The following is a 23,022-nucleotide window of genomic DNA, read 5'->3' as shown; positions in this document are numbered from 1 at the left end:
AATTATTTTACAACTTTCAAAATGAGATTTACACCAAATAAGGTAATGAATTACAGATTACTTTAAAGCATGGCTATAACAAACACCAATTCAGAAATAAACAAAATAAGAAATAATTATATGCAATGATGGACCAACAAATTTGCAGGTAAAATGCACTGAATCAGTCTGATTATATTTTGTAATGGTACTGTTGAAAGCAACATGGAAAAAAGAAGACATAGTGAAATAATCCTGATCTATCATTTGCAAGAGTTTAAAATTGATTACTTTTGTGAGGGAACTATCTAAGTTGAAATTAATGTTGGCTTTTCAGCTTCTATTGAATGGAAGAAAAACAGGGGAGTTACCCAGTATTATGGTGTACATATATCCCTCAAGCAACACCAAAAGACATATAAAATATGTCTTTGGGATGTGGATTGCAAATTAGCTGCCATGTTTTCTAATCTTACACTCTGACTAGATTTCTACAGATCAGTCTTTAATTGGAAATTGTTTTTGGATAGCCTAAGACTATGAAATGTTTCTATCAATGCATATTAGAGCGTTTGCTGTTAACTTGTTTTAACCAGGTTTGCTTAAATATCTAATGAGCATCTTTTTTACTTTCTTTTTAAAGCAAATATATTAATTTTTAACATACTTAAAATATTTCATAATTGACATAAATCCCCACTTTATTTATTCAGCAATATCAAATCTTCGTAATCAATACAATACTTTGAGAGCATATGATAAAAATTAAACATTTTAAAATATGTTCTTTAATTGACTCAGCCTCAGTAATTACTGAAGACAATTAACTGAAGCGATCTTATTATATCTTATTACAAAAGAAAAACAGCATTAAAACTCTTTGAAACTTTTAGGGATTTGGACGAAGTGTGCTTTGAACAGACACAAGGTTTCGAATACTGGGACACACTGCCAGGTTAGACCTTTTCACGTGACTCTAAAATTACAGAATGTCACTTCTTTCATAAAAAAGCTCTGTATTAATTGCAATCTATTTGCGTGGCTCATTCACCTTCTACATGTTTTGACTATAATATAGAAGGCGTACGTTTTGTTTGGTGAACAACAGATCTACATTAAAATAGGGATGCGAGGTAATTTCATAATGTGGCCAATAACACAAATGTTGTAAAATGGGACAGATCATGAAAATATAAATTTGTTATTTTTCCACTTGGTCTATTGGGAATTTGTAGCCGGGTAATTCTGCACTGCGCCACCAAGTGGACAAACTCGCTGGGGTTAGCGACAGTTTAATCTGAAAAAGAGCACCTGGTCAAATCTCCATTTAATCTATGTTTATCAAATGCATCTGTTAGAGGTATGTGTTGTTAGTCTTTAACACAAAATTATATATCACTTCAAAACAGTTTGAATGGGACATCAGAATTATAGCTGCAGATCAGTGTTTAATTGAAATAGCCATTCCTTCAAAAGGTAGTGGTCACTTCATTACCATTCTACTCATTCACTTTGAAGAATATACTTGAAAAGGATATGACCGCTTTGAGTGGAATCATAAATCGGATAACATGATTTTAAACTCCAAAAAATTTAAGAAGCTTGGGATACGCCAGGTTATTAATGAAATGTTTGTGGATTGGCGCCTTACTGAATGAATTAGTAAGCATTTCTTGATTTGGACATATCCAGACGCGCAAGGTAAATTATATCTTAAGGAAAATGTGAAAAATAAATTTCTCCATTTATGCACCAATAATTAACAAGACAGAAAAACTTCCAAGGAAAACAGAATATGAAAAAAAAAACAAATATCAATCCCCACACACCGTGTTTCCAGAAATATGTGAATCTAGTACTCTGTGGAGTGTTTTCACATAGCATGTCTCTATAACCCTTGCACTATCGCACCTCGATTTCAGCCCTTTAATCAGTGATAATAAACTTGACTCGGATTCTGATTCCGATATTCCATGTTGAATAACGTAAAAAAATAAAAAGTAAAGTTCTTTCCAATTGGTGTTAATTTGATACAAGTATAATCCCGAATTAATACGAATAATTGCAGGTTGATAAATGTTTTAAAACAACAGAATGTACACGATTTAGTTGTCCATACTTATGAAATACCAAACATTTTTCTAAACCGCACAGAAATCACAATGTCGTCTAATTTCTGTGCTTTTCGCGACAAGCCACCACTCCCAAATGAAACAGTACGTATCCTGCCGAGGATAAATACGCTTCCTCTAACATGCCAGGAATTAATATTCCGGCTATTAACAAATGACCTCAACAGTTTATAGTAAATCTAACAAGTTCTATCAGACTATCGTTCGAGCCTTTATACCGCCTTCTATTCTTGTATATGTGCCAACTTTATTCAGCATTCCCATTAAACTGAGCTAAATAAGAAATCTCTACTGATAATTTAATGAGGAAAAAAATGGAAGGTACACTTTATTAAAAATGAGGTCGAGGTTTATGAATCATTGGCGTGATCAATGGACAGACAGATGCTAAAACAAACCTGGTGGCCATCTGAATTTATTGTGGTGCTTTGAAGCAGAGATGCAAACAAATAAAATGCTTTCACCAGCGTGATCTCAAGAGGAATTCAGCGCCTTAGAAATTGACGGAGACATGACGTTCATGTATCAAACGCGCTGATAAGACAACTTGATCGTATCAGACTGGTTCCTCAATGAGGTCAGTGTTCAAAACCAGGATTTCAAGAACTTTCTGAGCAGAATGTAAAGAAATTAAAACGAGCTTCTTTAATACCTGCACGCAGTTGGCCCTCTTTGATTTTTTTTTACCCTAATGATACTAATCTCAGGGATTATTATCATTGGGAGGAAACAGAAAGTAAAAATAAGCAAAAAGCGGAGAAAATATCGTTGAACACATAACAGTTTTCATGTGTGGGATCTGCTGCATCGCACCTCCGTCTGTGTGTGCAGTTTACGCATTCCTTAACTAACAATTTCAAGTTCGGGTCTTGAACTGATAACTCGTGTTATAAGGTTACAGGAACCCGCTGTTGCCCAGATGAGAAATGCACTCGCTTTGCAACAGATCATTTCAAAATTAAACCACAGAGTGAACAACGCGACCCTTTGTCTTTTATTTGTTTAAATGCATTTCCAGCCCGGCGCAATTTGTTCCACCTGAGGGGCGAATTTCCCTTGTACATAACGCGATGCTCGTCTGCCCCACCTAAAATATTAGGCAATCTTCGCTAGTTTCGGTTTCTGCTTGGTGCGGATGTGTTTATAGTACTTGAATCATTGCGGGATTTAACAGTGCGGGGTCGGAGAATGGCGGTGACAGCCCCGGGGGTTAAGAATAACCTTCTCCTTCCTCTCCCACCTTGTGAAAGGTGGCCCTGCCTCGGGATAGCTGTACCGAAAGATCGGCAACGTCAGCCCTTTTCCTGTTGCGGTTCACCTCCATTCAACAAATAACGACAACTGGAAGTGTTTGCATATTTTGCCGGGCTGATTTCCTGTTAATAAACTGTACCAGACACGTCCCATACTTTACTCCGCACTGATATGATCGTTTTTTTCAAAATCTCCTGTGAACTCTACCGCACAAGACGCTCATCCGGGAGAAGTTTTCGCAGATCAGTTCTTGAAGTACCAGGACTTCGGACACATTTTTTCATACCAATCGACTCGAAAGCAGAGCAGTCGCCCCGGTTTGTTGCTGCACGTTTTGTTTTGTAGAGGGAGAAAGCAGGAACTTTAAATGCGGCGACAATCCTGTTCACCCGACAGAGCTTGTTATTTACCTTTGTTGGAGAGCGCCTTGTGATTTGTGGCTGTCTATACGTGGAATTGTGGTGAGGGTGATTTTGTAGCGACAATTACCACGTTAATCTGTGAGAAATCGTTTTCAATGTAATAGATTGTACAGCTGGGAAAAGTGTGTGTGTACGATTGTGTACTCAGCTATTGCGAGTTGACACGAGCTGTAAGCACTTTTACTTTTGAACAGGCTAACCTGAAGAAAACACTTGATGTGAGGGATGTTCTTTCGTGGACGTAATTACATACTTTAAACCAGACCCTAACCTTTAATTGTCTTACCTTTGTTAGATCATCTTTGTATATGTAAGCACTGAGTTTGAATAGGGACAAATTATAATTCCGCCTCTGAGTCAATAGCATTAGTCCGTGCGAAATACTCTGTAGTTGCTGCGATATCGTGAGTGCGTACTAGGTCTCCGTGCAGGATCACCATGTGCGATATTGCAAGTGCATAAAAATATGCATCGCTCAGGAACGAAGCCGTGAAAAGTCTAACAGGTAACTAACTACCTTGTGTTTGTTGAGTTCTCAAACTCGGATGTGCCATACATCAGGTTATATTTACCGACAGGTAGACGCTACCTTTAAACATTGTCTGGCGGAGTGTTCATTTATGTCAGCACTCCGCTAAGATCTGAGCGCCAAAATTATCTTACGAAACGTTGTGTCGTATACTGTTCGCGTATTTTTTTAAATAAAACCACCAAATATTGATCCAACATTTTACCTAACCTAGCCCATCGAAAGCATAAATAATACCTAATCCCATTTCATCCAGTTTTGAATTCCAAACATAGAAATGGCCACACTGTCGCTCAAATTAAACAAAATATTTATCATTACATTCATGCGAAATAAAACAAAACTGGCCTCGGTAATCTTTTTCATTGCTTTTCCAAGAGAAACATCCGGTAAACAACCGTTCTCCCAGATTAATTCGGCGACACTTTCTCCTCTTTCCCAATCAATTTTAGTTCCCCTTTAGACAACTGTTGTTCCCATGCAGTCGACGTTAGAACCAGCCTGCAAGGTTTATTGGCTGTTTGTTCATCTGCTTTGATTTGCTTGATCCTTACCTGAGGTGTCCCTGTCCATGGGTTACTGCAATCTCTCCCTCGAGGCCCACCGCACTCCTGCACAGACCGGGTTGTCACAATCTCTGATCCCAGACGCTGCAGCTTTGCTTTTGCCTTGTTTCCTCACTCCCAAGACAAAACAGAGTTCTTAAACCAAGCAACTGGAATCTCTTTGAAAACAGGAATATTTTTCAGAGGTGCAGAAATGAATGGTTATGGGGCCTATTAATCTGTATTCCCTTTACTCCTATCTCATTTTCATAGTGAGAGATTCTCATTGTTCATGGCAAAAGATTGCCACAGCATTTATTACCCTGTCCAGTGTGACATGCTGCCAATGGTGAGAAATCACCTACTGTGAAGAATTGTTTATGGTAAAAATTTGTCCATGGTGCATAGTCCACAGAAAGAAACTTTTCATACCAACCAACAGTGAGGTTTTGTCAAGAATATATGGGCCATGTCCACAGAATGTCCAAGATAAGATGTTGTCTTTGGTGGGGCACTCTCCATGGTGAAATTTTGTCCATCACCAGAGATTCTCAGTGGAATGGTGAAACACTAGCCAAGGTAAGGGTGCTCCAAGCCAAAATGATACCCATGATAAGAAATTGCCCCTGGTGATATATGATGTCTTTGGTTAGAGACATTGCTCATGGTAAGGCACTGTCCATGGTAAAAGACTGGCTATGGTGAAAGATGGTTCAGGGTGATTCACTGCCCATGGAGCAGCATTACCTATGATAGGAGTTTGTTCATGGTGAGATATTGCCCAAGTAATGCATTGTCAATTGCAAGAAATGGCCATGGTAAGACATCACCCAGAGAAAAAATTGTTCATGGTGAGCTTGTACATCAAGTGAGATTGTTCATGGTAAGGTTTTGTGTGTAGCAAAACATTGTCCCCAGTGAGGCAATGTCAATGGTCATGCCTTCTCAATTGTGGGAGATTATTTCTGGTGAATGATTCTTCTTGGCAAAAAGTGATCATAGTCAGCAATTGTTCATGTTAAATGATAGAGCAAGAAACACTGTCTATAAATGTAACAAACACTATGGTAAAATATTGTTTGTAAGGAGAGATTGACTGTGATGAAGCATTGCCCATGTTTTGACATTGTCCTTGGTGAGTCATTGTTCAGGAATTGCTCAAAGTGATACATTGTACATATTTGGATGCTTTTGGTGTTGGGGTAAAAGACGATTAAGAAAGACACTGCCAACTTTCATTCTTATATAAGTCATAATGATGGTAATGTGTTAATCAGGGTTGCTTAAAGGCCATGGGTTTAGGTGAAAATTTCCCAGATCTTGATGCATAACATAATCAGTACTTCAGTACAAAAGCTAGTACTTTGGCTTTGCTGATAAAGCATGTACAGTACCTCTATGTTATTTTCATCCTTTAGAACACAATACAGACATGAACAAAACAGCAAATTCATTACTGCAAATTTTATATACAGTATACTGTAGATGTCACTCTGCTGATTGGGCTGGCCTGCATAATTACTGGTAAACAAACAAGAATATAAAAAGTTGGCTAACACTTTGAATCTGTTCTTCAATTTATGATAATGCCATGTTCCTCAGCATTATCTTCCTCCACTATTTTCATATCCCTTGATTCTGTTAATATCCAGATATCTATCTTATTTTTGTTTTGAATAAACACAATGACTAAACCTCTACCATTTCCAGTGCAGTGAATTCAAAAGATTTACTAGCAGCTGAACGAAGAAAATTCTTATCTGTCATAAATGACCTGATCCCTTGTTCTGTGATCCCTAGTTCTTGACTCGTCAGTTTGGGGAAACAAGCACCCTGTAAAGTCCTGCGTGAATGTTGTAAGTTTCAGTGTGAACTCCTCTCATTCTTCTAAACTCTAGAATATACAGGCCTACTTTACTTAGCCCCTCCTCATTGTACTCTTTTGGTGGCTAGTACTATATATTTCTTTTAAGTGATAATACCACAGCACTATTACAGCAACACCAGTCAAAGGACAATTTGATGGAATGTAGATAACCATGTTTAAGAAACTTCAAGCAGCCCATGCTGCATCTGAACCTGTATGTTAATACACCTATATATTTACAGGTACCAACCTACACAGAAATCGAAGCAGGAATTCAATGATAATTCAAGGCTGTTACAATTTCTACTTATTAAATTAAAATGTGGACAAAGCGACAGTAAAGTGATTCTGTTCCAGTGATGGATGGACATAGATTTTGTTCCAAGCAGTAGTTGACTGTGTGTTGAGTTGTCCTAAAGCCTGATTTGCAATGAATAAGCCACAAGATACTGACATGAGAAAAATAACTAAAATGAGCCTTAAAATAGATTGGATGGGAAAGAAAGACCCAAAATGTGGAAAAATAAGGAAAATGAAAAAAAACATTTAGACAATAAACAGTAAATGTAACAGACTAAAGGAAATGGACAAAATATGAAAGAATCTGTATTTCCACCAGAGAATGGGTAACATTTTGAGTAAACGGTAGCGTAGCAGCGCAACGCTATTACAGCTCGAGGCATTGGAGTTCAGAATTCAACTCCAACGTCATCTGTACATCCTCCCCACGTAATGCATAGGTTTTCTTCAGATGCTCCAGTTTTCTCCCATAGTCCAAAGATGTACCTCTTAGTAGGTTAACTAGTCATTGTAATTTGTCCGAGGGTTAGCCAGGCATTGCTGGGCGGCGAGCTGCAAAGCAATGCAGGAGCCTATTCCGTGCAGTATCTCAATAAGTAAATAAATTAAAGGATAGCTGACCCTCCAGCCCAAACTGATGGCCTTTTGAAACAACCCTCAGAATGGGATTGGAATAGTTAGAACTTGTCTTTAAAATACAACTAAGAATGGATGCGCTATTATTCAGGCACAATGTTCAGCTTTTACCAGTGTACCAATAACTTAATTTTGAATCTGCTAAAACAGAAAAGGACAGAATAACACTCAACAGGTCTTTTAGCTTCTCCAAAGAAGAAATGACAGGTTAAATATATGTCATTACCTGAACTGAAAACAAGTGAAATCTTAAAAGGATCAAATAAAATAAATGGGGAGTGGGGCCAAGTAAAATTTAAGAATCACTGAAATTAATAAAAATAAATAAGACTTAGTTGTATTTGGATTCAGAATGCTGGAAAGCAAGTCCAACAGTAAAATCAAAATTTAGTGTCTGAGATCGTGTAATCTTAGAAAAAGTCAAAAACATGATCTGGAAGGGTCAGGGAGCAGTAGAATGCAAAGAGATGAGTAAGAGTTTGGCTGAAGTACTTGAAGTAATGTGCTATAGGAGAAAGGGCAGAAAAATTCAATTGCTTTTCGTCTAATAAAGGAGATGTAACACTGAAAAAGAAACATTCTCTTGGATTAGGCACAAGCAATTGACAGGAAAGAATGGATGTGGTATTGGAAAAGGATATTCAAATAAATTTAATTGGAACCTAAAGGGCAACTTATTCACCCAGAGTGGTCAGTATATTCAGATGTATATATCACATATGCATTGAAACATACAGTGAAACACATCATTTGCATTAACAAGTAACACCCCTAAAAGGATGTAATGGGAATGCCCACAAGTGTCGCCTCACTTCCAGCAGCAATATAGCATCCCCACGATATTGAGCAGAACAACACAAGCAGGAACAACAACAAAACAAAATGATGACAGCAAAGGTCCCTTTCTAGCTCTCCCACCCACCCATCTACCATTCACATACACAGGCAGGACTCCAAGCCCTGGGCCTCCAGTACTTGGACCAGGACTCTACGATAGCATGTGGTATGGTTGTATAAGAAAATGGAAAACAAGTGTCATCAAATATTGAGGTGACGCAAAACAGAAAGGGCATAGAGTGCACGACTTCTGTAGGAAGTGGAGGTGTCTTAAACCTCTATCAAAGAATTTTAAAAATGAAGGCATTTGTGAGGTTCCGTTGTCAAATTGCAAGCAGGTTTAAACTCAAGAGTACCTCAAAACTCAGTATAATTTTTTGTAAGTAGAATTTACTCAGATAACAGGTAATGGTCTTAATTTTATGTTAACTACATTAGTTATACCATCTATTACAAGGATTTAAATTTCTATTTATAATAAATTAAAGTAAAATTATTCCTAATTTTTTTTACAGCATCCGTCACTCTCAGTTCATCCATGCTGATGTAGCAACCAGGTTGTGACCAATTATTATCAGCTCTCTGATTTTCAAATATGGCCTTTAATTTAAAATAAAGAAATATATATATATATATAGGCTAAAAGTGAGCATTTAAGCAAATTGGCACCTAGAATCTAGTTTTATGATTTGAGCCTTTGAATATTGATGCCAGATTCCCAATGGATAATCAGGATTTCAATGCATAAAGATTTAAGACTGTTGCATACATAACATACACTTCACAACCCACAATATGTTTGGAATGCTAAGGAACTGGGTATGTGTTTGTGGTCTTTACTGCTATATCCTAGAGACCCAGAGATGTTATCACAACAAATAACCGATCTGCACACCCATGCTAAATCAGCTTCAATGTGGTAACAAACCAATGTATTGTTGAAAATAGTAAGCAGAAATGAAAGAGTGTATGGTGCAGTATTTTAATATGCTCTCTGTAACCTTGAAGAATTTGATTCAAAATGCAAAGGGAAGATTTAGTAGAGATTACTTGAGTTGTATTGGTTTATGAGAGGAAAAATAATATTCCCTTAACTATGAGGGACAGCTTGAGTAATCAGAGGCTGAAAAGATCGCTAAAGGTCAGATGAGGGCTGTTATAAGGTCCACTTCCATGGTTTCAATGATTTAAACTCTACCACGATAAACAATTGAAATGCTATGCTCTATGAGGCCATGGACTGAGTGTTGGAAAGTGGCTCAAGTCTCATAGACCAAATAGAGCCAAAGGGATATTCCCTGTTTCATAACGTTTCCATATTCTGCAATTAAAAGGTCAATGAAAATATGTTATAAATATGAAAAAACATTTTTTAAATTCATTTTTCAGCTATTGGACATTACTTTTCAGATGAGCTTCCTTCATAATCTGCTGCTGTCCTTCTGGTGAATGTGCTCCCAAAATGTTGTTAGTTAGAAAGTTCCAGGATCTAGACACAGCAACGATAAAGGACCGAGAATATATTTTCCAGTCAGGATTGTGTGCGACTTGGAGGGGAACGAGCAGGTGGTGGCATTTCCAAGCACCTGTTGACCTTTTCTTTCTGATGGGGGAGTTCACGGATTTGGGAAGTGCTGTCAGTGAATAACTGCAATGTATTTGATATATGGTACAGATTGCAGTCGCTGTGCACCAGTAGTGGAGGGTGGTTGATGGGATGCCAACAAAGCAGCCTGCTTTGGATGCAATTGAGTGTTTTTAAGAGTTTTTGCTGCTACATACATTTAGGCAAGTGGAGAGTCTTCTATAAATACAATGGAATGACTTAGGGATATCATGATGCAAGTCATTTGCCATAGGTCACTCAGATACTGACCTGGTTTTTGTAGGCATGACATTTATGTGGCTGATCCAGCTGAGTTTCTGGTCAAAGTGATCCTCAGAATTTTGATGTTGTATAACTCAGCAATGGTGATGATATTTAATGACAAAGATGGATGTAGATGCTCTCAAGGATAGAAAACAGAAGAATCATACTTTGGTTCAATAGGAAATAAAAACAGAAAATAGTGTAAATCAGGAGACACAGAAAGGGCAATAAAATGTTATTAATATGAAGAATCATCTCTGTTTCTCCTGCCATAAATGCTATCCGATCTGTTGACTATCTCACACACTTGTTTTATTTCTGATTTGTACACTTGCAGTGGAGAGATGCTTCTCCGCTTGATATTGGTGGATATTATAGACTATGTTTTAATTTTCCTTCTGGCCATCTATTACTGATCTTCATGTTGACGCTAATTTGTGAGGGTGTTCTGTTCTCCAGAATGCCTCAGCTAACACCAAATGATTCTTCCCGCCATGTTGATATGAACAAATTATTAAATTCACCTAATCTCCAGAGTCATTTACTGCCTTTGTGCTTGATTCATATATTTTACCACACAGCAGTCCATTCAGCTTAATGTGTCCATGCATGTTGAAAACAATCTCACCAATCTAATTTCCGTTTCCAGCATCTGATTTGAAGCCCCATATATCATTACTCTTTGAGTATTCATCAGGTATATTTAATAATATGGGAGTTTTTTTGCCTCTACAATTCTTTAAGTTCCAGACCACAATTATCCTCTTATTAACAAGAAATTTCACCTCTTCTGTAATTTTCAATCAATTACATTAAATCTATGCCATTTTTAACCTCTCTGAGCTAAGGAAATAAGGTCCTTTCTTATTGATTCTGTCTAGGGCTCTCATAGTTCCATATAATTAGTTATATGTCTGATTTGCTTCCCCTGTTCAAAGAAAAAGACTCCACCTATCCATTCTTTCCATGATTTTGCAGTCCTGACATGATCCTCATGAATTTCTTCTGCACCCTCTCCACTGTAATTACCTCTCACATATAACATGATCAGAGCACACATAATTCTAAACCTCAAAATATTGTATTATTTTAGCATATGTACTTGGTCTTTTATTCTTTGCTTTGGCTAAATCAAAGTATCTTAGGTTCTTATGTATCCTTTGTGCCTTGTATAGTACTGTCCAAATGTCTTAGAAAAACACACACACATATGTAGCTAGGGTACCTAAGACTTTTGCACAGTACTGTGTTTGTCAACATGGAGCGGAGAACAAGTGTTGCCAATTTGGTGGGAAGAAAGGATGTTGCGAATGGTAAGGGTGGAGTACCACAGGACTGTGTAGGACAGGTGGCAGAGAAGGTATGCCAGGAATGGGGGGGGGGGGTGCAGACACACCCAGCCCTGTGACACCAGGAAAGTTTATTTGATTCCAAACAATTGGTTTATTGATCATTACAGAATGTCCACTCTCTAACCTCTCCCTACCCCCTTTCCCAACCATGATTCCCCTCTCCCTGCCCCCTTCCCACTCTCAGTCCACAATAGAGACCCATATCAGAATCAGGTTTATTGTCACTCACATATGTCATGAAGTTTGCTTTTCGCAGCAGCGGCATTGTAGTGCAATACATAAAATTAATACAGTACTGTGCAAAAGTCTTATGCACCCTGTTTATATGTTCCTAAGACTTCTGCACAGTACTGTATATCCATCCTACTACACATAGAAATCTGTGAACGTACACTCCAAGGTTTCTGTTTCTCCATATTTATCAACTTTCATCCATTTTACATATTCCTCTGAAAAGCTGCACCTGCCCATATGCAAGGCCTCATGATTTTCTAATTTAAATTCCATCTCTCACTTTCTGCCCAAGTAAAAAGATGCTATGTATCTTTATGCAATCTAAAGCTTTCCTCCTCCCTGACAATCCCATAAACAGTATTTCTGTTATACCGTTTCCCCTGCATTAAATTGCAATAATTGACCAGGATTACAAATTTGATTAATTTTTAATATTTCTAGAAATAAAAGTGACTCATTTGAAAGCAAAATCCATTAAATTCATATGACTTTAGTAATGATCACTAACATCTACGTACTAATACTTAAGATGGACTTCTCCCTGGATAGTCTGATACAGTCCCCATAGAAGACAACCGTGAGAGAGTAGGATCAAATGGAAACAAATTCAATGGAGTCTTTTAGCCAGCTATATAGAGTTCTAAAACTGCGTATGGAATCAAAAACCTGAAAAAATTTCAACAAAATCTGGCTGTTTCTGCATAGATGTATTGAGGTGGCCCAAATTGCCTTGTTTATTCATATTATCTGAAATTTATGTAAAGAGCTGATGATTAATTTTAAGAACAAGAAAGACTGAATGTTCATTTAGTTTGGGGTTTGCTGTTTAATCACTACATATAATTTGTGACAAGTGCAGCAGGAATAGAAATCCTTGCTGGAGCAATCAAAAGATTTTTTTAAGAAGTGAAACACTTCACCTTGGTTTACTAATTTTGTTTTGCACAGACTGCGCATTAAGATTGGCTTTGAAACGTATTATTGTTAAGTTTTGTGCTAATTACATAGTATGTACTGTATGTGGGAGCTATATGTTTTCCAGTTTATTTGAATAACTAAAGAAATGAATTGACTTATCTACGTCATTAAAATAACTATTTTAGTTTAATATTGTCTTCAGTAAAACGAATGGAAGTAAGTTAGTGTCTGAAAAATATGTTAAGTATCTTTGGCATAATCAAGTGTATGTGCTGAAAAAGATTAACTTTACTTGACATGAAAATGAGCTATAGATTAGGGGAAAAAAATGCTCGGTCTCTTAAAATATCAGGATATGGTTACCAAAGGAACTCCTTGTCAAATTAATGTACGTTATGTGATTACAAGTGTTAATAGTTTTCCTCCTGAGACTATTCCATATAGGCAGTTCAGATGGCCAAAGAATAGTCTGGATTTGACAATGTCCTTCTTGAACTTGACTGTTCAAACAGGATTAAAAGGCAGAGAGCTATAGTTGACAGAGAGCTCATTTTAAAGAGGTGAAAATAAGCCAGGGTACACACCATTGGTTACCTTAATTTATTGACACCTGTAAGAAGTACTTCCATGTGCTTTTCTTCTGAGATCAACAATGAACGTAGCTATGCTCTACAGTTACAACAAAACCACTCTTTCAGAAAAAAGTGGACTAAGTAACAAAACAATATTCTATTTAAATATTTAAGATTGACCAAGTAATGCCATCTAGTTTAAGCAATAATTTAATAACTATTTAAATAGTGTTGAAATAGTCTGCCCTTGTTAGGCACATCCAACAACAGCCAAGAAGCTCAACACCATGTAGGAAAACCAGGTTGCATAAATCCTACTGCAAAATGCACTGTAATAACATGCCAAGTTATCTCTAACAGCATCTTTCAAAGCTCTCTCTCGAGGGCAGGAGATACATGGCAGCACCACCATCTACAAGTTGTTTTCCAATTCATCCACAACTCTGTCGCAACACAACAGTACTTCAAGAGTGAAAACGGAAAATGATAACATACACATGTTAGGCAAAAGATTTGAAACATTAACTTTGTCTCTTGGTGTTGTCTGACATGCTGAATTTTTCCAGCATTTTCTGATTTGTTTTCGGATTTCCAGCATCCGCATTTAATTGCTGTGGCATTCCAAGAGAACCTTGAATGCGCTGAGTGAATGAAGAACTTAGCTCACTGCATCCATCGTAATGATAATTTGGGATGGCTAATTACATTTGAGCTTGTCTGCCTAAACTTAATACCTAAATCCTTTGATACTTACTTTTCATATCTTTTTTAACAAGCCCCTTTATTCTAAGATGAGAGAATTTTCTCTATTTTCTTCAGAGATCCAGGTCTATACTCTCATCACCTCAAAGCTCAACTTCTTCAATAATCAGCTGACAACCTCCCAGCCTCAATTTCCCTAGAATTTCCACTAATCCAAGATGTTAGCTACCTCTACACTTCCATCAACATTTGCAGTCTTATTCTAATATCTTCTCCAGGGTCAACTGGTTCCAATTATCCTACCCTAGCAATGTTTTTTTCCAGTTCAGCTATTGCACTATATCGAGGTTCCACTTCTCCTTTAACTCCTGACTTCTTCCTCAACAGTCCACCAATGATAGTGAGTAATTCAGTTGCAATATTGCCTTTAATACTCTTACCCCATCCCAATTTCAGCTCCATTATTATAATTCATAGGAGTTGAATTGAGCCCATTGAGCCTGCGAAACTATCCTATAGCCTCTGTTCAGACCAAGGGTAAGAACAACTATTTCTCATAGTTTTCACAATTCCTCTAAATATCTGAAATCATAAACCATTAGGTGTCTATTCAGGACCTGTGATATTGTAGATCATCAACACAAGCCTGAACTTTAACTTTGCTGTACCTTTTCTAATAGTAGTAAATGATACCATCACCGTGACCTGTTAGAATTCAATCAATAACAATATCAGTAATTATGTCATCTGAAATCAATGCTTTTTCTCTTTTATGTATATTGACTTGCAAATATTTGTTGTTCCTGGATTTTAGTAAATATATATTTAAAGTAAGTTGTGAATTTAGCTGGAGAAAATATACTTATATATATATTTTTAATTGTGTTCTTTATCTTATTGTTATTTCTTTGTGCTGCATTGGCTTCGGAGTAACACTATGTTGGTTCCCCTTTACACTTGTGTACTGGAAATGACATTGAACAATCTTGGATCTTGAAAATATTTTAATTTATTCATGAGGCTTATGTGTGATTTTTAAAAACTAAAATGCATGATGTAGGTATCCCATCGAAGGTTTCTAGATATTTTGGCTGCAATGAGTTGTAATGAGATTTTCCAGAATGTTAGGGGTTAAAAAATCCACTTGGCTGAAGCCCATTCTGCAAGTTGCATTGTATGTTATATCAGGCCCGAGGCATGTCATGTTTATGTGTAATTATTTCCTGTCTCCACTAAATGGTGTTTTGTCTCTTTGTAAATACCTAGTTTTCTGTCTGTCAGGTGTAATGACTCCCTCTCTGTTTCTTCCCTATATAGATTAAGTTGGTCAGAGAGTGCCAATTTTTCCCACATTTAACTCCTGGTTTGTAATTAAACACATCCTAATTTATGTCCCGTAAGTAGCCCCCAAGGGATTAAATATCATCAATTAACCTAACACAAGGGTTACTTGCCTCATGAAATCCCAAGGCCACTGAGTATTTTCTTTGATATTTTATTTCACTTTTGTTTGATAGCTAAATGTGCAAATACCTTATTTTAAAGCTGAAATAAATTATTGACATTTTTTTAAATGTCAGTACATAGTGCTCATTATTGGTCTTAATAAGTTGCAAATCGAATATTAAATATGTGTCAACTTATTCCTTGTGTGGCTCTCACTTACACAGTTTATTCATGATTTAATTGTTCACAGTTCCACTTCTGGAATATTTTCCTATATTGTGAATGCATTAATTTGTACCTCATGGATAATCCTGCAACCTGGCAAGTATTCAATGGTGGAAAAAAAAAGTTATCTAAATTTACAAACAGACGTTAACATAAAATAATTTAAGATTACACATCAAATGAGAAGTACAGAGGGAAAGTTGCAACTTGATGGTATATACTCTCACATCTGTTTTTAGAACTGACAACAGCCATCCACATATCATTATTTCCAAATATATAGAAATCAATTTTGTTGAAGATTTTGATATAAAGGAAGAGCTGTCACCAAAAATCTTTCATCCTAAGGTTTTTTTGATAGTAAAACCACCTCAAATAATATAAAAAAGGTCTGCACTTGGTAACCCTGTTATGGGAAAGACAAAACTGGAAAAAACATTCAGGGAAAATTTACAAGGATGTTGCCAGGACTCAGTGGACTGGGTTATAGGGAGAGGATGACCAGACGAGGTCTTCAGAAACAATGAGGGGTTTAAATAAGGTGATCTCTCCCCTGGATATGGGGGCCCAAAACTAGGAGACATAAATATTGTGAAAAGATTTAAAAAGGATCTTGAGACAACTTTTTCACACAAAGGATGTTGAGTATATGTTATGAGTTTCTAGCAGGGGTTCCCAACCTTTGTTATGCCATGAACCAAATCCATTAAGCAAAGAGTCCAGGAACCCCAGGTTAGGAACCCCTTTAGAAAGTGGTCAAGACAAGTACCATAGTATCATTTAAGAAGCACGTGAATAGGTACACACAGAGGTAAAGCTTAAAGGTATATTGACTGAATGAAGAAAATTGGGATGGATTCACTGGGCCACAGAGCCTGCATCTCCATTGTATTGCTCAATGACTCTAAATTTGTTTTCATGCAATTCAGGTATATAAATGAAATCAAATTCCAAGTAATTTCAATTAATTTTGTTATTCATTTAAAACAAAGCTCTAAAATAAATGCAAAACTCTGTGGGACTGGAAACCTTGAAACATATACAAAAACTGCTCAACTGGCCAATCACCATCTGCTCAGAGAGCAAATATGTTAGATGAAATCTAAATTTAAAATGTTAATGGATAAGTTCACACCACAGTTGGTGACTGTCCTGATGAATATTTCGAGTCTGTCCTAATTTTGTAAAGCTACCATGTAAATGTCATTTATTTATCCATTAAAACATTTATTTCTGCATATTTTTTTCTGAAACCCTTAAACCCAAATACTACAGGTACTAAAAATCAGCAACGAAACAGAAAATGCTGGAAACACTCAGCTAGTCAAGCACCTGTGGACAGAGTTAACAATTTTGGTTGATTAATTTTAATCTTGTTAAAAAGTTTATCTTACAGTGACTAATTAGACATATCTATGTAATACCATGACAAAATTAGAAAATAAGGAAAAATTCATTAAGCCAGTCTCGCACTGTGGTGAGCCCTGACCCACTGGGTATTAGCACCATTTTCTGTCTTTATTTAAGGCAATGAGGCATATTAGAGGAGATTCTTGTTTGACAACACTGCTCCCTTCAGTATGAATGATGAAATCTATTATACATGTACAGTAACTTAAAGAAGCACTCAGGATCACCCTGTAACGTATGATCCCTCTCTGTTCTGTCCATCTGTTTACCAGTATTTAAACCAGCAAATTGAAGGTGATTTTAAAAATCTTGGAAAATAAATTATGCTCCATAATTCAACATAGAATATTAACATAGTTGACTAATGCTGACTGTGAAGTGTTGGTAGGTCCTTAGTCATAACTAAAGTTTTATTAACTCCTATGTATTTTAACTGCAGTTACTATTTCGGTTAGATTTTCCCATAGGTCAGTACCTTATGAAATAAAAGTTGTTTTCACAGTAGTTGATTCCACCTCTCATTTATAGGGTAATTATCTGACTTGGGTAAATATACGCAGTACAAAAAAAAGCTTAAAATGTAATTACAGGGTGCAAGTTAAATGGCTGCAAGTTTAAATATCAGCTTCAACTTAAATATGCCTGCCTGGCTGGGTGAATTTTGCCATGCATTAGTGAAAGGTCGCAAAGTATTCCTTCTTAGGATGGGGAAAAAGAAAAATGGGCAAGACTGTCACAGAGCAAACACATTAGTCAGCGGATCAAAGATAACAGCCGTGGAGATGTCTTATGGTCCAAACCATAATATCTTGTCAGTTAAAGAAAAAGAGTAATAGGGGAATTGTACCCAAGTACAAGCAAATAGTTAAAGCAGCCCGAAAAAATGCTGCAAACGTGACTTTTAAAAATGTACATTTTAATCTCACACACCTGCACATACACATTATAATAAGTGAACGCAAAGATAAACACGTGTATACCTTTTTATGTATGCGTATCTAGCATCTTCATGCAGATTACCGTTCACTGCGCGTATGTTTAGATCTATGTCCGTGTGCAGGTGCAAGTGTGTGTGTGTGTGTGTGTGTATAAAGCATCCATCTGGCCGCCTCCCGCGGAACAAACCCTATCATGTCTTGATGCATGAAATAATTTCCAGTCCGGTTGGCATTTGACTGTCTGTTCGATGTTGTTCCTGCTCCGGTCAAGATCGTCTCCTGGTCCCACCAGCCCTCCACCCGCCTCTTACTTACAGACACACACCAACAGTGCCGATAGCATGCGGTGACGAGTTAAAAAGCTCCTCCTGTTTGTTGTTGACTCGCCCCCCCTCCTCTTTTCCAGCCCTGAGGCTGAGCCAGTGCTATAATTATTTGATCATGTGGTATTATTATCTGTAATAAATGCAGAGCCGTCTTACAGTAATCAAGCTGATTAAAAATTCTTGCGCGCCTGCCGGAAATTGTCCTCTCTCTCTCTCTTTCTCTCTCCCACCCCCTCCCTTGTTTTTATTATTATTTTCTTCAACAAATTACTCTGACAGTTACAAGGCGTGATGCAATCGAAAAGCAGTCCGGAGGGCGGTTGAAGTGTCGGTGCCTGAGAGCGGGATGTTTGGAAGGGTTATTTTCTCACCACTGAGAGGAGAAAAGCGAAGGGGAGAGGAGGGGAGTGATGAGTCTCAGAGCAACTAATAATTTAATGTGAAGCCGCTTGGCTCCGTCCTGACTGAGGAGGAGAGAGAGAGAGAGAGAGAGAGAGAGAGAGAGAGAGAGAGAGAGAGAGAGAGAGAAAAAAAAAAGCCCAGGCAGACACAGCCGCCAGCCAGCTACCGCCACCAAACCCCACAGCCTGGACTGGACTTTCTAACAGTAGCAACAACAAAAAGTCACTGACTTTTTGGTGCTGAAAACAATATACATCACTCCCACGTCCCAAGTTGTCCCTTTTTTTTATAACCTTAAGATTAGCCGCCTCCCCCGCCCAATCAGACACTTTCCCCCTGTCCTTCAACACCCCAAGAGCGAAGATTTTTTTTCTTCTCTTTTAAACATCTCATTCAAAGACAGAGAGAGTCAGAGAGTGGATATTTGGGAGCTAAATACTATCCAGAAACCAACCCGTCCGGCTGTTAGTTTTCATGAAGAGTCCGAAGCGAAGAGTTGCTATTTTTCTTATGCCTTGGAAGTTTGGCTTTTAGCTCTGCGCATAGGAGTGGGTGAGTTACTTGCGATCAAAAATATATTTCTTGTAGTTTTTTTTAAATGCCACCCGATAACGTGTAGCATTTTGTATGTGTGTGTGTGTGTATACCCAGGCAGCTTTGGTTAGTTTGTTTCTTTGTCTTTTTTTTTCTAAATAAGTGTAAACGTGAAATCCTGGAGTGGAATTTGTTAAACGGAATTGGTAGCGCAGAAAAAGTTGTAAAGTATGCAGAAGATGAGATAGTGCAATATTTGCCTGAAAGGCACTGGGCTGCTGGTTAGCAATGCAATGCTGGGATGAAAATGTCTTCTCAAGAAATAATCCTATGTCACAGTGGTCAATGAAAAGTGGAATTTGCTGTAGTTCATGAAAGATAAGAGTAGTAGAAATCCTAATGTTATGTTATGTTGCAATAGCTATTTTATCTTTCAGTTATAATTTTAAATACCCGGTACCAAGTAAAAATTGTAATACCTTCAGATGTGACCATTCATTTTGTGATGTACACTGGCCTGAAGTCTGTGCATTGGCACCAACATTTGGGAAGTGAATTCTGGTATTACGGAATGTTCTGTGATTTGAGGATGCATTTACTTTAAGATGACAAAATTTTCACTTTAGCAGCTTCAGTTTCAGATAATGTAGATGATCTTGCATTTTGACATCCATGGAACCTTTTCTGAAGGGCTGGTATTTTCTTTTGTCTTATTGTGCTGTAAAGTTTCAGAGATCTTAATTCTTAAATAAAATAGTTGGTGTTAGAAAATCTGGAGATTCCACATTAATCCTCTATATTTGTTGTCAAGTCTGACCTCAGTAATATCTTGAAGTGGTTTTCTTTAAACTTGGTAGGTTATCTCTGAGAGTTGATGGTGAGCATGGAAAACCCCAGTGAAACAGTGCAAGTGAAGGAGAATTCAGAAAAAAACAACAATCTCATTGATCCTAAAGGTCCCCCGGCTAAGATCCCCCGCTTGGAGCAGAATGGAAGTCTCTCCACCCGCAGCAGACTGGGTAGCATGGGTGCCAAAGTGACTGGAGGCTCACTCAAACACACGGGCCAGCTGGTGAAAATCGGTAATAAAAAAGGTACCAGTGTGTGCAACCTGATTTCACTAGTATAGAAATATAGGTGGTTAAAGATTCCCATGGTAAAGCACAGCAAATTTCCTTCAGAGCACAGTATAAATGTATGCAGTCCTTTCACATGCCAGTATATTTATGAAAATAAAGTAGTTTGAAGGCAGGAGAATTTATTGTTCAAACTGCCATAACATTTATGGTACAATCATTTAGTTTTCCTCTATTTGCAGACAACAAGGAATGTATTATTTATGAAATGAATGGACACAGCAGTCTGTATTGTTAGATCTTTATCTATTAGAATTGGAAAAAGGCACTTCAGCAAATTCCTTGGCCTCTGCTTATGATTACCCTATTTATTGATTGTTAGCCAAATGCATATATGTATAAAGGAAGCCAGGATAAATTTATTACAGTTTTCAAACAGTGTATTAACATTTACCATCAAGAACTGGAGCAGAATCAAAGTCTTATGTTCCCTACAATGCTATAAGCACCATAAATTCCTGAGTAGAAGAATTCACCTGCCTCTGGCTTTATGTGGTATTTGCAGACTGTGATGCCAGTACAGTTTTGGACAAGGATTCTATATATTTGAGTACATCTTACAGCAGATGTGTTGTTTACATAGACTCATAAAGCTAATGTGAAAGTTTCATGCTGCTTTTCACATGTACAACACTGAGTATTTTAAGAACTGATCAGTGACCATCACTTACTGCTTTAATGCTAGAAGGTTATGAAGTTGCCAGTCCTGGAAATTCTGCCAAGTGTTAATAATACAGAGCACCAACAGATCATTAAAGATTATCCTCTTTAAAAGAAGGAAGATGTTGACTGCTTGGGGAAAAATGTAGTGAATTAATAATAACATATATTGTCAATGTCCTAAACAATTCAAGCAATTTTAGATTTATCAGACATTATATATTCTAAGAGAAAATTGGACTAACCTTGCATATTACTCTCAAGTGCAATAATGATTAATGCTATAATATTTTAAAGACAAGATATAATTTTATGTAATGCATGATCTGGAACAGATGTAAATTGGTTCCTTAATAAAAATTGTAGTTATCAAACATTCTGTAATTTAAGGAGATAACTAGACCAACAAGTTTTATTTCAAAAGACATAGCTTTTGGATACCATGACTATGCGATTCCTCAAATGCATTACGTGTAATCCATATGCACTAAACTTCAAAGAATTGTTAGAAATCATAAAAAAAATCAGAAAATGCTAGAAATACTCAGAAGGTGAGACAACATTTGAGGAAGCTGCCAATATGACATCTTTTTACCCCAGATGCTGCCTGACCTGCTGAGTGTTTCCAGCACCTTCTATTTTGAATCATAAATATGCTTAGTTTGATACAAAGTGTTTTTAAAATGCATTTCTAGTGGTCCATAACATATAGCTGGTACCTGTAAATCACATTGAAACTATAGTTACACATCCTATGTACTATGAAAATATATATGACATGTCTTATTGTTTGTAGGAAATATGCTCCCTGTTTTCTGTGTGGTGGAACACTTTGAAAGTCCGATTGAGTATGAAAGTAAAGAAGAACACGCAGAGTTTGTTCTGGTACGGAAGGACATGCTGTTTAACCAACTAGTGGAGATGGCACTCCTTTCTCTTGGATATTCCCATAGTTCTGCAGCGCAGGCAAAAGGTACATAGTTCTGCACTCACACCCTGATGTAGAATAATGTATTATTTCTTTTTGCTCAGAAATATTGATATCAATTATTAACACACTTCAAATATTAATTATTTTCATGTGTAATGATAAAAAAATCAGTTTAGATACATGTCGGAAGATGAAATGCATTAATACAAATGGTAAATCCCAAAGAAAGTTCAGTAATAAATGATGCTTAATTTCAGAAACTTGAAAATAATGAAAACTACCACATATTACACGTGAAAGATGTACCTTGAGCCTTTTTTCATTAAAATTGCTTCTTTAACAATTTGAGACAGTAATAGAAAAGTAATGAAATTTATTACATAAAATCCATATTTTAGTGGAATTATTTGAAGTAAAGATAAATACCCTTTATGATTTTGTCATAAAGAAGGAACAATAAATATTTGTTTTGGTGCTGTGTATCAAACAAATGATTTTGTCCGTGCAGAATATTATTATGATGCATGTATATACAAAATATTGAGTTTGTTGTTTTATGAAGAACTCATTTTCTTTTTTTGCTGAGATGAAAATTATTTTGTGTTTCATGTAAGTTTTGATAATCCAAACAGAAGGAAAACATTATAAATGATTTTGAACATATTTTCAATCTTTTATATTTTAATACTAGCAAATTCTATTTTTAACATTTTGATATTAAGATATTTCAATTTATTTTGCTTTCATCATTTAACTTAATTTTCTTTTGACTCTTATATATTTATATCCAGTACAGCAAAACAACTCTCAGTAATGACAGTTAAGTATATTTGAGCCATTTAATGGGAGTAGAGGAGGAGTAACA

The 23,022-nt window shown here is 36.7% G+C and overlaps 1 protein-coding gene across 9 annotated transcripts in view; it reads left to right on the top strand.

Moving 5' to 3' along the window:
* The first annotated feature begins 3,298 nt into the window (after window positions 1-3,298).
* The window catches only part of LOC140195411 (DNA-binding protein SATB1-like), a 157,949-nt gene continuing 138,225 nt past the window's right edge, over window positions 3,299-23,022 (top strand). The window contains exons 1-3 of one of the 9 annotated variants that reach the window (XM_072253658.1): window positions 3,299-3,682; window positions 20,288-20,524; window positions 22,023-22,199. In XM_072253658.1, the coding sequence (XP_072109759.1) occupies window positions 20,305-20,524; window positions 22,023-22,199 (397 nt within the window). In that variant the 5' untranslated portion in view covers window positions 3,299-3,682; window positions 20,288-20,304. Of the gene's footprint in view, window positions 3,827-3,861; window positions 4,293-19,365; window positions 19,449-20,287; window positions 20,525-22,022; window positions 22,200-23,022 lie in introns of those variants that run through there. The other 8 variants (XM_072253659.1, XM_072253655.1, XM_072253660.1 and 5 more) reach the window with 8 other exon arrangements.

Source organism: Mobula birostris, chromosome 3, assembly GCF_030028105.1.
Source record: "Mobula birostris isolate sMobBir1 chromosome 3, sMobBir1.hap1, whole genome shotgun sequence".
Taxonomy (NCBI): domain Eukaryota; kingdom Metazoa; phylum Chordata; class Chondrichthyes; order Myliobatiformes; family Myliobatidae; genus Mobula; species Mobula birostris.
This window is presented reverse-complemented; position numbering and strand designations above follow the sequence as displayed.